General features: G+C 42.5%; 1 protein-coding gene across 1 annotated transcript in view; it reads right to left on the reverse strand.

The window, feature by feature from the left end:
* Window positions 1-14703, reverse strand: part of RIPOR3 (RIPOR family member 3) — a 192757-nt gene that overhangs the window by 110355 nt on the left and 67699 nt on the right. Inside the window, exon 2 of the mRNA XM_077460523.1 lies at window positions 7236-7354. Coding sequence (XP_077316649.1) covers window positions 7236-7339 — 104 coding nt within the window. The 5' untranslated portion in view covers window positions 7340-7354. The remainder of the gene's footprint in view (window positions 1-7235; window positions 7355-14703) is intronic.

Raw genomic sequence — 14703 nt, forward strand, 5'->3', positions numbered from 1 at the left:
TGTCAATGGGCTCTGACATGCCAGTGCACATTTTTTTTTCTTTCGTGTTGTGGCTGGGTTTTGTGAAGCCATCTTGTCCTGTTCTATTACACTCCACCACAATTTTATTTTTATTTTATAATTGCTCTTTCCTGAAAAGCATCAAAAACACATGGATTCACCTTGTCAGGCATTTCCCACTTCAAATCTTTTGGGGGCCCGTTTGCCAAGGAAACGGACTATAGCTCCAAAAAATGTAATAAAAAAATGACAATGATTTTTTCATTTGTTTTTTTTTTTACTGTGAACTGCGTGTCATTAACAAATGTTTTATTTTTTTTAACCGCTTGTCCAATTTTTTTTTTTTACACATGTTAAGTTTCAGCTTTTTTTTTTTTTTGTTGCTAGAAAATTACTTAGAACCCTCAAACATGATATCTTTTCTGACAGCAGAGGCCCTGGAGAATAAAATGGTAGCTGTTGCAGTTTTGTTTATGTCACACAATATATGTCCAGCCATTTATCAAATGCAAATTTTCAGGAAAAAATACACTTCAATGAATTTTAGTGCACAGAAACACAATATAATACACAATTTTTGGTAAAATATAAAATATGATGTTGTACCGAGTAAATAGATACCAAACACATCAAGATTTAAAATTTTGCAAACCAGTAACATGGCAACAAACTGCAGTATCAAAAATGGTCCATAGGTGACACTTTAAAAGCTTTTAAAAGTTATCATTTTAGAGTTAAAAGTGAGCTATGGTGGTAGAATTATTGCTCTCATTCCGACATTCATGGTGATACATCACATATGTGGAGCGATTACCATTTACACATGCATACCGGACCTATGTATGTGTCAGCATTTGTGCATAAGCACGGAGGGACAGGTGCTTTTTAATTTTTTTAAACTGTGCTTATGTATTTCATTAAATTTTCTTTACACTTTATTTCTTGTAACTTTATTGCTATCACAAGGGGTGAAACAAGCCCCTTATGATAGCTTTGGGCAGTGACAGTTACTCTTTATGGAGACATCAGAGATCTATCAGACCCCTGATGTCTTCCCTGGCCTTCCAAGCAGCTGATCACAGAAATTAAGGGTCTATAATTATTATCATAGGTGTATTGGAAATGATAAGAGACAGAATATCAACCAAAAATCAAGAAAAACACACAATACAAATGTTATAAATTAAGTTGCAGCTCAGTGAGTAAAATATGTATTTGATCCCCAAGCAAAACATGACTTAATACTTGGTGGCGAACCCCTTGTTGGCAAGCACAGAGGTCAGATTTTATTTTTAGTTAGTTACCAGGTTTTCACACATCTCAGGAGGGATTTTTGGTCCACTCTTCTTTACAGATCTTCTCTAAATCCTTAAGGTTTCTTGGCTGCCACTTGGCAACTCAAAGTTTCAGCTCCCTCCATAAATTTTCTATAGGATTGAGGTCTCGAGACTGACTAGGCCACTCCTAGACCTTAATGTGCTTCTTCTTGAGCCACTCCTTTGTTGCCTTGATGGTATGTTTTGTGTCATTGTCATGCTGAAAGAACCATCCATGACCCATCTTCAGTGTTCTGGTTGAGGGAAGAAGGTTCTCATCCAATATCTTACAATACATGGCCCTATCCATTGGCTCCTCAATGTGGTAAAGTCGGTCTGCACCTTTAGCAGAGAAACAGCCCCAAAGCATAATGCTTCCACCTCCATGCTTGACTGTAGGGATGGTGTTCTTAGGGTCATAGTCAGCATTTTTCTTCCTCCAAACACGGCAAATTCCCCTCCTCGAGAAGGCACATGAACAGTCATGCCAATGAACATCTAAATGATTCAGAGAAAGTGCTGTGGTCAGAGGAGACCAAAATTGAGCTCTTTGGCATTAACACGACTTGCCATGTTTGGAGAAAGAACAATTCTGACTATGACCCTAAGAACACCATCCCTACAGTCAAGCACAGAGGTGGAAACATTATGTTTTGGGGCTGTTTCTCTGCTAAAAGTACAGGCCAATTTTGTCACATTAGCGGTTCAATGGACGGGGGCCATGTATTGTAAAATCTTGGAGGAGAACCTTCTTCCCTCAGCTAGAACACTGAAGATGGGGCATGGATGGGTCTTCCAGCATGAAAATGACCCAAAACATACTGCCAAGGCAACAAAGGAGTGGCTCAAGAAGAAGCACTTTAAGGTCATGGAGTGGGTGGCCTAGTCAGTCTCCAGACCTTAATCCTGTAGAAAATTTAAAGAGGGAACTGAAAATGTCCAGTTGCCAAGAAACCTTAAAGTGGATGTAAACCCTCACATATACCCAGTGAAGTGAACAGCCTCACATGATACACAGAGATGAAACAAATCTTCCTACATAGGTTTTACTTGCATATCTTCTCTTCCTGTTTAGCACTGGGAGTGGATTATTGGCATACAGCCAAGACAGCTGATTGGTGGAAAGGCACACAGCCCCACTCCACATTGGCAAAGGAAGGGAGGAATGTGCAGAGCTCTCCTCTGAGATGGCAAGCTGTCTGCTAATCTATTTATAGCAACCTCCTAAAACATAAACTTCAGGCTGCTATCTCAGAGAGCTTGTCAGAAGTTATCAGGCGGCTAATGAGCTGGAGAAAGCTAAGAGACATAGTGCTTTGAAGAGAGATAAGAAAACACTACAGATATATGTGCCCAGTTTAAATTTCATGATTCAGGTTTACATACACTTTAAGTATTTAGAGAAGATCTGTACAGAAGAGTGGACCAAAATCCCTCCTGAGATGTTTGAAAACCAGGTCACCAACTACAAGAAACGTCTGACCTCTGTGCTTGCCAACAAGGGGTTCTCCACCAAGTGCTAAGTCATGTTTTTTTCTTGGGGATCAAATACTTATTTTACTCACTGAACTGCAACTCAATTTATAACATTTGTATTGTGTGTTTTTCTGGAATTTTGGTTGATATTCTTTCTCTATCATTTAAAATACACCTATGATAAAAATGATAGACCCTTCACTTCTTTGTAAGTGAGAAATATGCAGGGGATAAAATCATTATTTTCCCCACTATATATATATATATATATATATATATATATATATACACACACACACACAGGATCTCACAAAAGTGAGTAAACCCCTCACATTTTTGTAAATATTTTCTTCTATCTTTTCATGTGACAACACTGAAGAAATGACACTTGTCTACAATGTAAAGTAGTGAGTGTACAGCTTGTATAACAGTGTAAATTTGCCGTCCCCTCAAAATAACTCAACACACAGCCATTAATGTCCAAACCGCTGGCAATAAAAGTGAGTACACCCCTAAGTAAAAATGTCCAAATTGGGCCCAAAGTGTAAATATTTTGTGTGGCCACCATTATTTTCCAGCACTGCCTTAACCCTCTTGGGCATGGAGGTCACCAGAGCTTCACAGGTTGCCACTGGAGTCCTCTTCCCCTCCTCCATGACGACATCACGGAGCTGGTGGATATTAGATGCCTCGCGCTCCTCCACCTTTCATTTGAGGATGTCCCACAGGTGTTCAATAGGGTTTAGGTCTGGAGACATGAGCCAGTCCATCACCTTTACCCTCAGCTTCTTTAGCAAGGCAGTGGTCGTCTTGGAAGTGTGTTTGGGGTCATTATGCTGGAATACTGCCCTGCGGCCCAGTCTCTGAAGGGAGGGGATCATGCTCTGTTTCAGTATGTCACAGTACATGTTGGTATCCATTGTTCCCTCCATGATCTGTAGCTCCCCAGTGCCGGCAGCACTCATGCAGCCCCAGACCATGACATCCCCACCACCATGCTTGATTGTAGACAAGACACACTTGCCTTTGTCCTCCTCACCTGGTTGCCACCACACACGCTTGACACCATCTGAACCAAATAAGTTTATCTTGGTCTCATCAGACCACAGGACATGGTTCCAGTAATCCATGTCCTTAGTCTGCTTGTCTTCAGCAAACTGTTTGCTGGCTTTCTTGTGCATCATCTTTAAAAGAGGCTTCCTTCTGGGATGACAGCCATGCAGACCAATTTGATGCAGTGTGCAGCGTATGGTCTGAGCACTGACAGGCTGACCCCCCCCCCACCCCTTCAACCTCTGCAGCAATGCTGGAAGCACTCATACGTCTATTTCCCAAAGACAACCTCTGGATATGACACTGAAAACATGCACTCAACTTCTTTGGTTGACCATGGCAAGGTCTGTTCTGAGTGGAACCCGTCCTGTTAAACCGCTGTATGGTCTTTGCCCCCGTGCTGCAGCTCAATTCAGGGTCTTTGCAATCTTCTTATAGCCTAGGCCTTCATTGTGTAGAGCAACAATTATTTTTTTCAGATCCTCAGAGAGTTCTTTGCCATGAGATGCCATGTTCAATTTCCAGTTACCAGTATGAGAGAGTGAGAGCGATACGAGTCACGTGACACCGTAGAAGGAAAATGGCTAATTGGGCCCAATTTGGATATTTTCACTTAGAGGTGTACTCACTTTTGTTGCCAGCGGTTTAGACATTAATGGCTGTGTGTTGAGTTATTTTGAGGGGACAGCAAATTTACACTGTTATACAAGCTGTACACTCACTACTTTACATTGTAGACAAGTGTCATTTCTTCAGCGTTGTCACATGAAAAGTGATAATAAAATATTTACAAAAATGTGAGGGGTGTACTCACTTTTGTGAGATACTGTATATCTTTATATGTACAGTGGTGTGAAAAAGTGTTTGCCCCCTTCCTCATTTCCTGTTCCTTTGCATGTTTGTCACACTTAAGTGTTTCGGAACATCAAACCAATTTAAACAATAGTCAAGGACAACACAAGTAAACACAAAATGCAATTTGTAAATGAAGGTGTTTATTATTAAAGGTGAAAAAAAATCCAAACCATCATGGCCCTGTGTGAAAAAGTGATTGCCCCCTAAACCTAATAACTGGTTGGGCCACCCTTAGCAGCAACAACTGCAACCAAGCGTTTGCGATAACGTGCAATGAGGCTTTTACAGCGTCCTGGAGGAATTTTGGCCCACTCATCTTTGCAGAATTGTCCTAATTCAGTTACATTAGAGGGTTTTCGAGCATGAACGGCCTTTTTAAGGTCATACCACAACATCTCAATAGGATTCAGGTCAGGACTTTGGCTAGGCCACTCCAAAGTCTTCATTTTGTTTTTCTTCAGCCATTCGGTGGTAGACTTGCTGGTGTGTTTAGGATCATTGTCCTGCTGCAGAACCCAAGTTCGTTTCAGCTTGAGTACACGAACAGATGGTCGGACATTCTCCTTCAGGATCTCTTGGTAGACAGCAGAATTCATAGTTCCTTTTATCACGGCAAGTCTTCCAGGTCCTGAAGCAGCAAAACAGCCCCAGACCATCACACTACCACCACCATATTTTACTGTTGGTATAATGTTCTTTTTATGAAATGCAGTGTTCCTTCTACGCCAGATATACTTGGACACACACCTTCCAAAGAGTTCCACTTTTGTCTCATCGGTCCACAGAATGTTGTCCCAAAAGTCTTGGGGATCATCAAGATGTGTTGTGGAGAAATTGAGACGAGCTTTGATGTTCTTTTTGCTCAGCAGTGGTTTTCTCCTTGGAACTCTGCCATGCAGGCCATTTTTGCCCAGTCTTTTCCTGATGGTGGAGGCATGAACGCTGACCTTAACTGAGGCAAGTGAGGCCTGCAGTTCCTTGGACGTTGTTGTGGGGTCTTTTGTGACCTCTTGGATGAGTCGTCGCTGCGCTCTTGGGGTAATTTTGGGCGGCTGGCCACTCCTGGGAAGGTTCACCACTGTTCCATGTCTTCGCCATTTGTGGATAATGGCTCTCACTGTGGTTCGCTGGATTCCCAAAGCTTTGGAAATGGCTTTATAACCCTTTCCAGACTGATAGATCTCAATTACTTTCTTTCTCAATTGTTCCTGAATTTCTTTGGGTCTCGGCATGATGTGTAGCTTTTAAGGATCTTCTGGTGGACCTTACGGTGTCAAGCAGCTCCTATTTAAGTGATGCCTTGATTGTGAACAGGTGTGGCAATAATCAGGCCTGGGTGTGGCTAGAGAAATTGAACTCAGATGTGGACAACCACAGTTATAGTATGTTTTAACAAGGGGGGCAATCACTTTTTCACACATGGCCATGATGGTTTGGATTTTTTTTCACCTTTAATAATAAACACCTTCATTTACAAATTGCATTTTGTGTTTACTTGTGTTGTCCTTGACTATTGTTTAAATTGGTTTGATGTTCCGAAACACTTAAGTGTGACAAACATGCAAAGGAACAGGAAATGAGGAAGGGGGCAAACACTTTTTCACACCACTGTACTCTGTGCGGCAAGCAGCTTTTGTTTTGCCTGTTTTTTCATCCTTTGTTACATTTCAGTCCAGCTGCTCTCCTGCAGCCTTGTTGCAGTAATTTTCTGTCTACATGCACTCCACCAATGGCTGCATGGCATTTCTCAGGGCAGACTTCCTGGTGATGCTCGTAGCCTTCACTGGAAGCCTATATGAAAGCTGCAAGTTGAAAAATATTGAAAATGACATTAACATGTTAAGGTTTACTCATACACAAAGCCATGTGTTTAGGATATCACAGAGAGGTCCATTGCCCGGGCCAGCTTGCCCAGTGTCCCTGTACACAAGGCTCTGGTTTATATCTTACACACCATCAGCTGAAGTTTGCAATGACTTGCCTTTAGCCATTTCATTATTCCTCCCGCTGGCTTCCAAGTCCCTCCTCGTACATCAATTACCTAAAGTTTTCACTAGACGGTAGACGGATTGATTTTACAGGCTTCCTGCCGGGCGTCTGCTGCCATAGTACGATACTGCCGCACTTACTCTGAATTAAAGGGTATCAAGAAACCATTTCGCTAAGATCCAGAGTTATGTGGCTGTCTGGACGCTCAATGTACACCTGTCCGGTAAAACACGGCGTTGCGGTAATCTCCGGGCTCCTCTAAAGACCCCTGGGGAGGCGTGGAGATTTAGGCAGCCTTGTACAGGTGCCGCAGAAGTCACACAGAAGTGTCTGAAAACCACAAAAGCATTAAAGTAATCTGCAAAAAAGAGACTTTACGGGGGCTGAAACCCCATCAATCAAGGCACGCTGGATGGTGACCATTTACACAGGCTTTGCAGGAAAAAAAATTGGAAAGGGCTCTAATAAGATCCAGAGCTGCAGGTCTAATGAAAGACATTTATGGCTGTGCAAGAGTGTGGCTAGTGATTGAGATTTGGTACTTACGAGGACTGCCGAACTTGTAACGTGCTAAAGCCGGCGAAGGACCGGCTGCGGCCAACCGCGGTGAGACCATCGCTAGGAGAGGTGAACCTCAGCTTCACCGACATCCTTCCTGGAGGCTCCTGCAGGAAGAGTGAACAAACTGTTACCAGGATATCTTAAAACCTGTTTGTACCAAAACAAGCTACCCTTGAAGTTAACCTGGCAGTCATTTTCTGTCCTGTTAGAAAATCTCCACCTTTTATTAGTAAAAAGCAAAACTTGAACTTCAATCAGTTATTTTTTTTCTGGGCTGAGATGATGTCATCAGCCTGCTGCAGGCAGTAGGAAGCATTTGCAAAAAATTGCAAATAAAAATAATAATAATAATATAGTGTATATATAATTGAGACAGAAGTCATATTGTAATTAAATGTTATTAAAAATGACCTTTCCTTTCCAATCTGCAGCCGCTGTAACTTTCTGTAAAATGCAATATGGCCACCTGGAGGCGATCTGTACACAGATGGTATACAGAACCCCCCAACTCACCCAGAAATGTCATTTCCTGCTTGTGTGATTGGCTCACAGTTTTTTTACAGAATTCTGCACTAAGATATAAATTCGATTTTGAGCATCCCCTGTAACACAAGTGTCATTTTTGTTGAGATACTTGCCAGCACACAATGGATCGACACAAAGTAGCGTCCAAACTGATTATCTATTGCATGATGTTTGGATGCTACTTTGTGTCAATCCGTGGTGTGCTGGCAAATATCTACTTTGTGACTTGAACCAGGATCCAGCTGGTTTGTTGCTGCAGCTCCCAAACTTTAAGTGCTTATCCAGGAGCACGTGCGATGGGAATATGAAGCATTACTCTCAAAGGGAAATCACGTCTCAAGGGATGCAGACCCTTCAGCATTCCTAATTAGAGCCCTGCAGGTGCAGCAGTTGACTGATAATTATTAAATCACTCCCATTCACTTTCACTCCGTACATGGACAATAACAAAAGGTAGGAATATGCAAGAAAGTTGGTTAAATAGATCACCGAGAGGGGAATGTTTTTTTCCAAACAAAAGTGGAGTTCTAGCTTTAAGGCCCCTTTCTTAATTTTGCGGCTTGTCCTGCGACTCGGGACTGCAAAGTCGCATGACAAGTCGTACCCCATGATTTTTCCAATGAGTACCATTCATATCTGTGCGACTTCCTGTCGCACCGGCTTCAAAGTAGTACCTGTATGTACTACTTTGGTCCGACTTTGATGCGAGTTGAGGTGCATAGACCTCAAGTTTACACAGGCATTCCCTGAAATCCAGGCGAAATCGCAGTAAAAGCGCGCGGCAGTGTGAAAGGGGCTAAAGGATAACTAAACCTTCATTGTTTTTTTTTATATATAACAAACGTCATACTTACCTCCTCTGTGCAGTTTTTTTGCAGAGTGGTCCCGATCCTCCTTTTCTGGGGTCCCTCAGCAGCGCTCCTGGCTCCTCCTCTTCTCGAGTGCCCCGTTGGAGAATCGCTCTCCTTCGGGCCACTGGTGCGGGCACGCTCCTGTGATCTGTGTATATTGACACAGACAGCAGGACTCCGGCTTTGAGTGACAGCAGTGGGACTGGAACTGGTGTGCATGTTCTCGGCGCTCGAGAGACTGGGTTCAGGTAAGTAAAGGGTGGGGTCTGCACTATAGAATGCTATGCATTAAGGTGAAAAACCCCAAGGGATTACAACCCCTTTAGGCCTAGGTTTCCACTATTGCGACCTGAAAGTCGCAACAATTTTGATGCGACTTGAAGTAGTGCCTGTGTATGCTTGAGGTCTATGGGCCTCAAGTTGCATCAAGTTGGGACCAAAGCAGTGCAGGGACTACTTTGAAGGTGCACAGATATGAATGGTACTCATTGGAAATCATGGAGTTCGACCTGTCATGCTACTTTGCAGTCCCAAGTCGCACTATTGGAAATGTAGCCCAAGCAGCTGTTCATAAGCTCCAGTCCAGTGACACTTCCAGGGCTGTGATGAGGTCTGCTGTAGGCAAGAGGAAGTATTTCCTCAGTCACTTCTTCCTCAATGACAAAAGTGCTACATTGCAACTTTGTAGCAAGTCACAAGGTGAGAAGCTGCAGCAGTGGGTTGATCTGTTTCTGACATTTGTAAACACAGCCAAGAACTGTACAGGCACCAGGATTTATATGACTGTCATCTCTGAGCTAGCATCCCTGTCTAGGAAATAGATGGTGGCCTAGGATGATGCCTGAACAACAGTGGTGCTGCCCCTCTAGAGTAAAAAGGAGATGAAGGCACTGTCAGGGGGAGTACTGTACTCTTTGTAAGAGGTAATAAATACCAGTAGGTGTTACACAGACACATTACTTAATATACAGCCGTGGGCAAACATTTTGAGAACGACACAAATATACATTTTTATAAATTCTGCTGCCTCATTTTTTATGATGGCAATTTGCATATACTCCAAAATGTTATGAAGAGCGATCAGATGAATTGCAATTAATTGCAAAGTGCCTCTTTGCCATGAAAATTAACTTAATCCCATAAAAAAAAAAACATTTCCACTGCATTTGTGAAGAAAGCTTCAGGGCGCCTAAGAAAGTCCACCAAGTGCCAGGACTGTCTACTACAGATGATTCAGCTGCAGGATCGGTGGCACCACCAGTGCAGAGCTTGCTCAGGAATGGCAGCAGGCAGGTGTGAGGACATCGGGATGCACAGTGAGGAGAAGACTTTTGGAGGATGGCCTGGTATGAAGAAGGTCAACAAAGAAGCCACTTCTCTCCAGGAAAAACATCAGGGACAGACTGATATTCTGCAAAAGGTACAGGGATTGGACTGCTGAGGACTGGGGGGGAAGTAATTTTCATCGATGAATCCCCTTTCCAAATGCTTTGGGCATCCGAAAAAAAAAAACCTTGTCTGGAGGTCAATGTGTCATGCCAACAGTAAAGCATCCTGAGTCCATTCATGTGTGGTGTTGTTTCTTAGCCCAGGGAGTGAGGGGCTCACTCACAATTTTGCCTAAGAGCACAGCCATGAATAAAGAATGGTACAAAAACATCCTCCGAGAGCAACTTCTCCCAACCATCCAAGAACAGTTTGGTGAGGAACAGTGCATTTTCCAGCATGATGGAACTCCTTCCCATATGGCAAAAGTGATAACTAAGCGGCTTGAGGAACAAAACATAAAAATTTTGGGTCCATGGCCATGAAACTCCCCAGACCTTAATCCCATTGAGAACTTGTGGTCAATCCCCAAGAGGCGGGTGAACAAAAAAAAAATCCCACAAATTCTGCCAAACTCTAAGCATTGATTATGCAAGAATGGGCTACCATCAGTCAGGATGTGGCTCAGAAGTTGACTGATAGCATGCCAGGGCGAATTGCAGAGATCTTGAAAAAGAAGGGTCAAAACTGCAAATATTCACTCTTTGCATAAACCTAATGTAATTGTCAACAAAAGCCTTTGACACTTATGAGATGCTTGTAATTATAATTCAGTATACCATAGCAATATCTGACAAAAAGTTCCAAAAACACTGAAGCAGCAGACTTCGTGAAAATTATTATTTGCGTCATTCACAAATTTTTTGGCCGCGGCTGTATATATAATATATAAAATACATATAAGAAAATCTTAGGATGAAAGAACAGAGGAGAAATGGGTTTGCTTTAAGAGCATATTAAATAAGGGCATTAGCCAGTGCACTCCATTGGGAAATAAATTTAAGAGTGAATAAAAGTCCTGGGTGGTTTAACTCCAATGTAAAAATGCATATAAAAGCAAAGGAGAAGGCCTTCAAAAAACACAAGACTGAGGGATCATCGTCGGCATTCAAACTTTACAAGAAATGTAAGGGTGTGATTAGGGCGGCTAAGATAGAACCAGAAAGACACATAGTGGAGGAGAGCAAAAAAAATCCCAAGAAATTCTTTAAGTATATAAACAGTAAAAGGGAGGACAGACCATATTGGCCCCATAAAGAATGAAGAAGGACATTTGGTTACAAAGGGAGGGAATCGGGGGGGCTTTAGTAACCAAAACTGCAATGTTTATCCTCATGACACATCACAGGAAGCATCTCAATGGTTAACAATAAGTCACTGGGACCAGATGGCTTGCACCCGAGGGTACTTAGGGAACTCAGTCAAGTAATTGCCAGACCATTATTCCTAATTTTTACTGACAGTCTACTGACTAGAATGGTACCAGCTGAAAGCCAATCTAGCACCAATATTTAAAAAAGGGCCAAAATACATCCCTGAGAATTACAGACCAGTTAGCCTAACATCAATAGTATGCAAGCTCTTGGAGGAGTTGATAAGGGACTATATACAAGATTTTAGTAATGAAAACTGTATCATTAGCAGTAATCAGCATGGATTCATGAAGAATCATTCTTGGCAAACAAATCTATTAACCTTCTATGAGTACGTGAGCTGCCATCTAGATAAATAAAGGCCCGTAGACCTGGTGTATCTGTATTTTGCAAAAGCATTTAATACAGTTCCCCATAAATGTTTACAGTACAAAGTAAGGTCCGTTGGCATGGACCATAGGGCGAGTACATGGATTGAAAACTGGCTACAAGGGCGAGTTCAGAGGGTGGTGATAAATGGGGAGAACTCGGAATGGTCAGGGGTGGAAAGTGGGTCCCCCAGGGTTCTGTCCAGGGACCAATCCTACTTAATTTGTTCATAAATGACCTGGAGGATGGGGTAAACAGTTCAATCTCTGTATTTGTGGACAATACTAAGCTAAGCAGGGCAATAACTTATCCGCAGGATGTTGAAACCTTGCAAGTAGATCTGAACAAATTAATGGGGTGGGCAACTACATGGCAAATGATGTTTAATGTGGAAAAATTTGGGTGGCAAAAATATGAATGCAATCTACTCACTAGGGGGATCCTCTGGGGGAATCAAGGATGGAAAAGGATCTGGGGGTCCTAGTAGATGATAGGCTCAGCAATGGCATGCAATGCTGAGCTGCTGCAAACAAAGCAAACAGAATATTGGCATGAATTAAAAAGGGGATTAACTCAAAAGATAAAGCGATAATTATGCCGCTCTACAAGACTCTGGTCCAGCCGCACCTAGAGTATGCTGTCCAGTTCTGGGCACCAGTCCTCAGAAAGGATGTGCTGGAAATGGAGTGATTCCAGAGAAGGGTAACAAAACTAATAAAGGGTCTGGAGGATATTAGTTATGAGGAAAGGTTACGAGCACTGAAATTATTCTCTCTGGAGAAGAGACACTTGAGAGGGGATATGATTTCAATTTACAAATACCGTACTGGTGACCCCACAATAGGGATAAAACTTTTCAACGAAAGGGAGTTTAATAAGACCAATAGGGCTGCAACTAATGATTATTTTCATAATTGATTAGTTGGCCGATTATTGTTTCGATTAATCGATTTATAACCTTAAAAATAAAGAAATTTTGCTGCGATTTTGCATTTTTACATTTTTTTTGGCCAATTTGTTGTTGTTCAGATTAAAAAACACAAATTGCCGCAAAAACACATTATTACATGCTTTTCTGTAGCTTCTCCATTGAAGTGTATCGATGCAAAGAAACCAAATTAGCACCGTTTTGCGTTAAAGAAAAGTCCTTGCCTTTTCCAGATACGCAGCAGCTGAAAAAATCATGGATGTGAACGTGTCCCACAGGAAACCATGTAAATTAACTGTAGTATGTTTCTGCAAAAAGCACCAAAAAACACAGAGGTGTGACCCAGGCCTGAGATGTTTAGTAACATAATGGGGTTAAAAAAAACTAAAATTAGTACAAAAAGAGCAAATAATCGCTAATGTAAGGGGTTAATTTTTTACTATGGGACAGTGAAAGTAATATTTACAGTAGTGATTTGCTTTTTGTACTATAAAGGGCTCATTTTCATTTTTTTTTAACCCTATTATGTTAGTGGCCGATTAATCGATTATGGAAATAGTAATCGATTAATTGTCGATTAATCGATTAGTTGTTTCGGCCCTAAAGACCAATCATTAAAATTAGCCAGTGGCCAATCATTAAAATTAGAAGAAAAGAGGTTTAACCTTATACTGCGTAGAGCTGGGATATGCAATTAGCGGACCTCCAGCTGTTGCAGAACTACCAGTCCCATGAGGCATAGCAAGACTCTGACAACTACAAGTATGACACCCAAAGGCAGAGCATGATGGGAATTGTAGTTTTGCAACAGCTGGAGGTCCGCTAATTGCATATCCCTGGCGTAGAGGGTTCTTTACTATAAGAGCGGCAAGGATGTGGAATTCCCTTCCACAGGCGGTGGTCTCAGCGGGGGGCATCGATAGTTTCAAAAAACTATTAGATAAGCACCTGAGCGTCCACAACATACAGGGATATACAATGTTATACTGACATATAATCACACACGTAGGTTGGACTTGATGGACTTGTGTCCTTTTTCAACCTCACCTACTATGTAACTAAGTGACTGGCCTCAGGTGATACAAAGAGATGAAAGAAATCCTTCTACAAGTTGTAACTGTTTATCAGTGCTGGGACCAGGGCATCTAGATCCCAGGGCGAACATGCCAAACTGCGACCCCCCCCCCCCACCCACCCAAGATGTATGTGCCTTATGTGTCACCAAAAATCCCCCCTCAAAAACATAGAGCACTAATTGCAAGGTTAACCCCTAAGCATATCCCCCCTCCTCCTATTACAAATCCCCCTCCCCTTGACAGCACAAATCTTTTCCCCCACCATCAAAAGAAAATTCAGTACTCCTAACACAAATCCTCTACTGCTAAAATTTCCCCTACTAGTACACATCCTCCCCACTTCAAATCTCCGCTCCCAGTACAAATTCTCCCCAAATCCCCCCCCCCCCCAGCACAAATCTTCCACCATTCCGCCTCCCAGCACAAATCTCCCTAAATAACCACTCTTAGCACCCCCCCCTCAAATTTCCCCAACTAGAACAATACTGAACCCCATGCCACCCCCCAAATTCCCCCTTCCAACACAAATCTCTTCCCCCACTCTCACATGATACCAAAGTGTCCAGGGCAGTCGCCCCTCCTGTTCACCCCTTGTTCTGGCTCTGCTGTTTATCTGCAGCCCTCTCTTCTCTACAGCCATTCAAAATCCACAATTTACACATAATTTCTCACATCACATCATTTCTCAGCTCCAGGAGGCAGGGGGTGGGGATCTGATGCCACACACTGCAATACATAGAGCAGAAAGCTGAATGTAATCTGTAATATGTAATCTGAGACCTGAGTGGAGAGGACGGACACACCCACTTCTACACAGTCTCATAGGAAAACATGAGGCTGTCAATCACAGGCTGTATGCTGGAACCATAATCCCCCAAGATTCCATGGTGTGGGCATAACCTATCAGGACAAAAATGTGCTCTGTCAGTAAATATTCCATGTTTTGTTAGCAAAAAAAGTCATCAGGTGTTGGCAACACTGACCAGAGGTGGGTGGGGCCATCCC

Source organism: Lithobates pipiens, unplaced genomic scaffold (genome assembly GCF_037356315.1).
Source record: "Lithobates pipiens isolate NorthernLeopardFrog02 unplaced genomic scaffold, aLitPip1_a1.2 Scaffold_28, whole genome shotgun sequence".
Classification (NCBI taxonomy): Eukaryota; Metazoa; Chordata; class Amphibia; order Anura; family Ranidae; genus Lithobates; species Lithobates pipiens.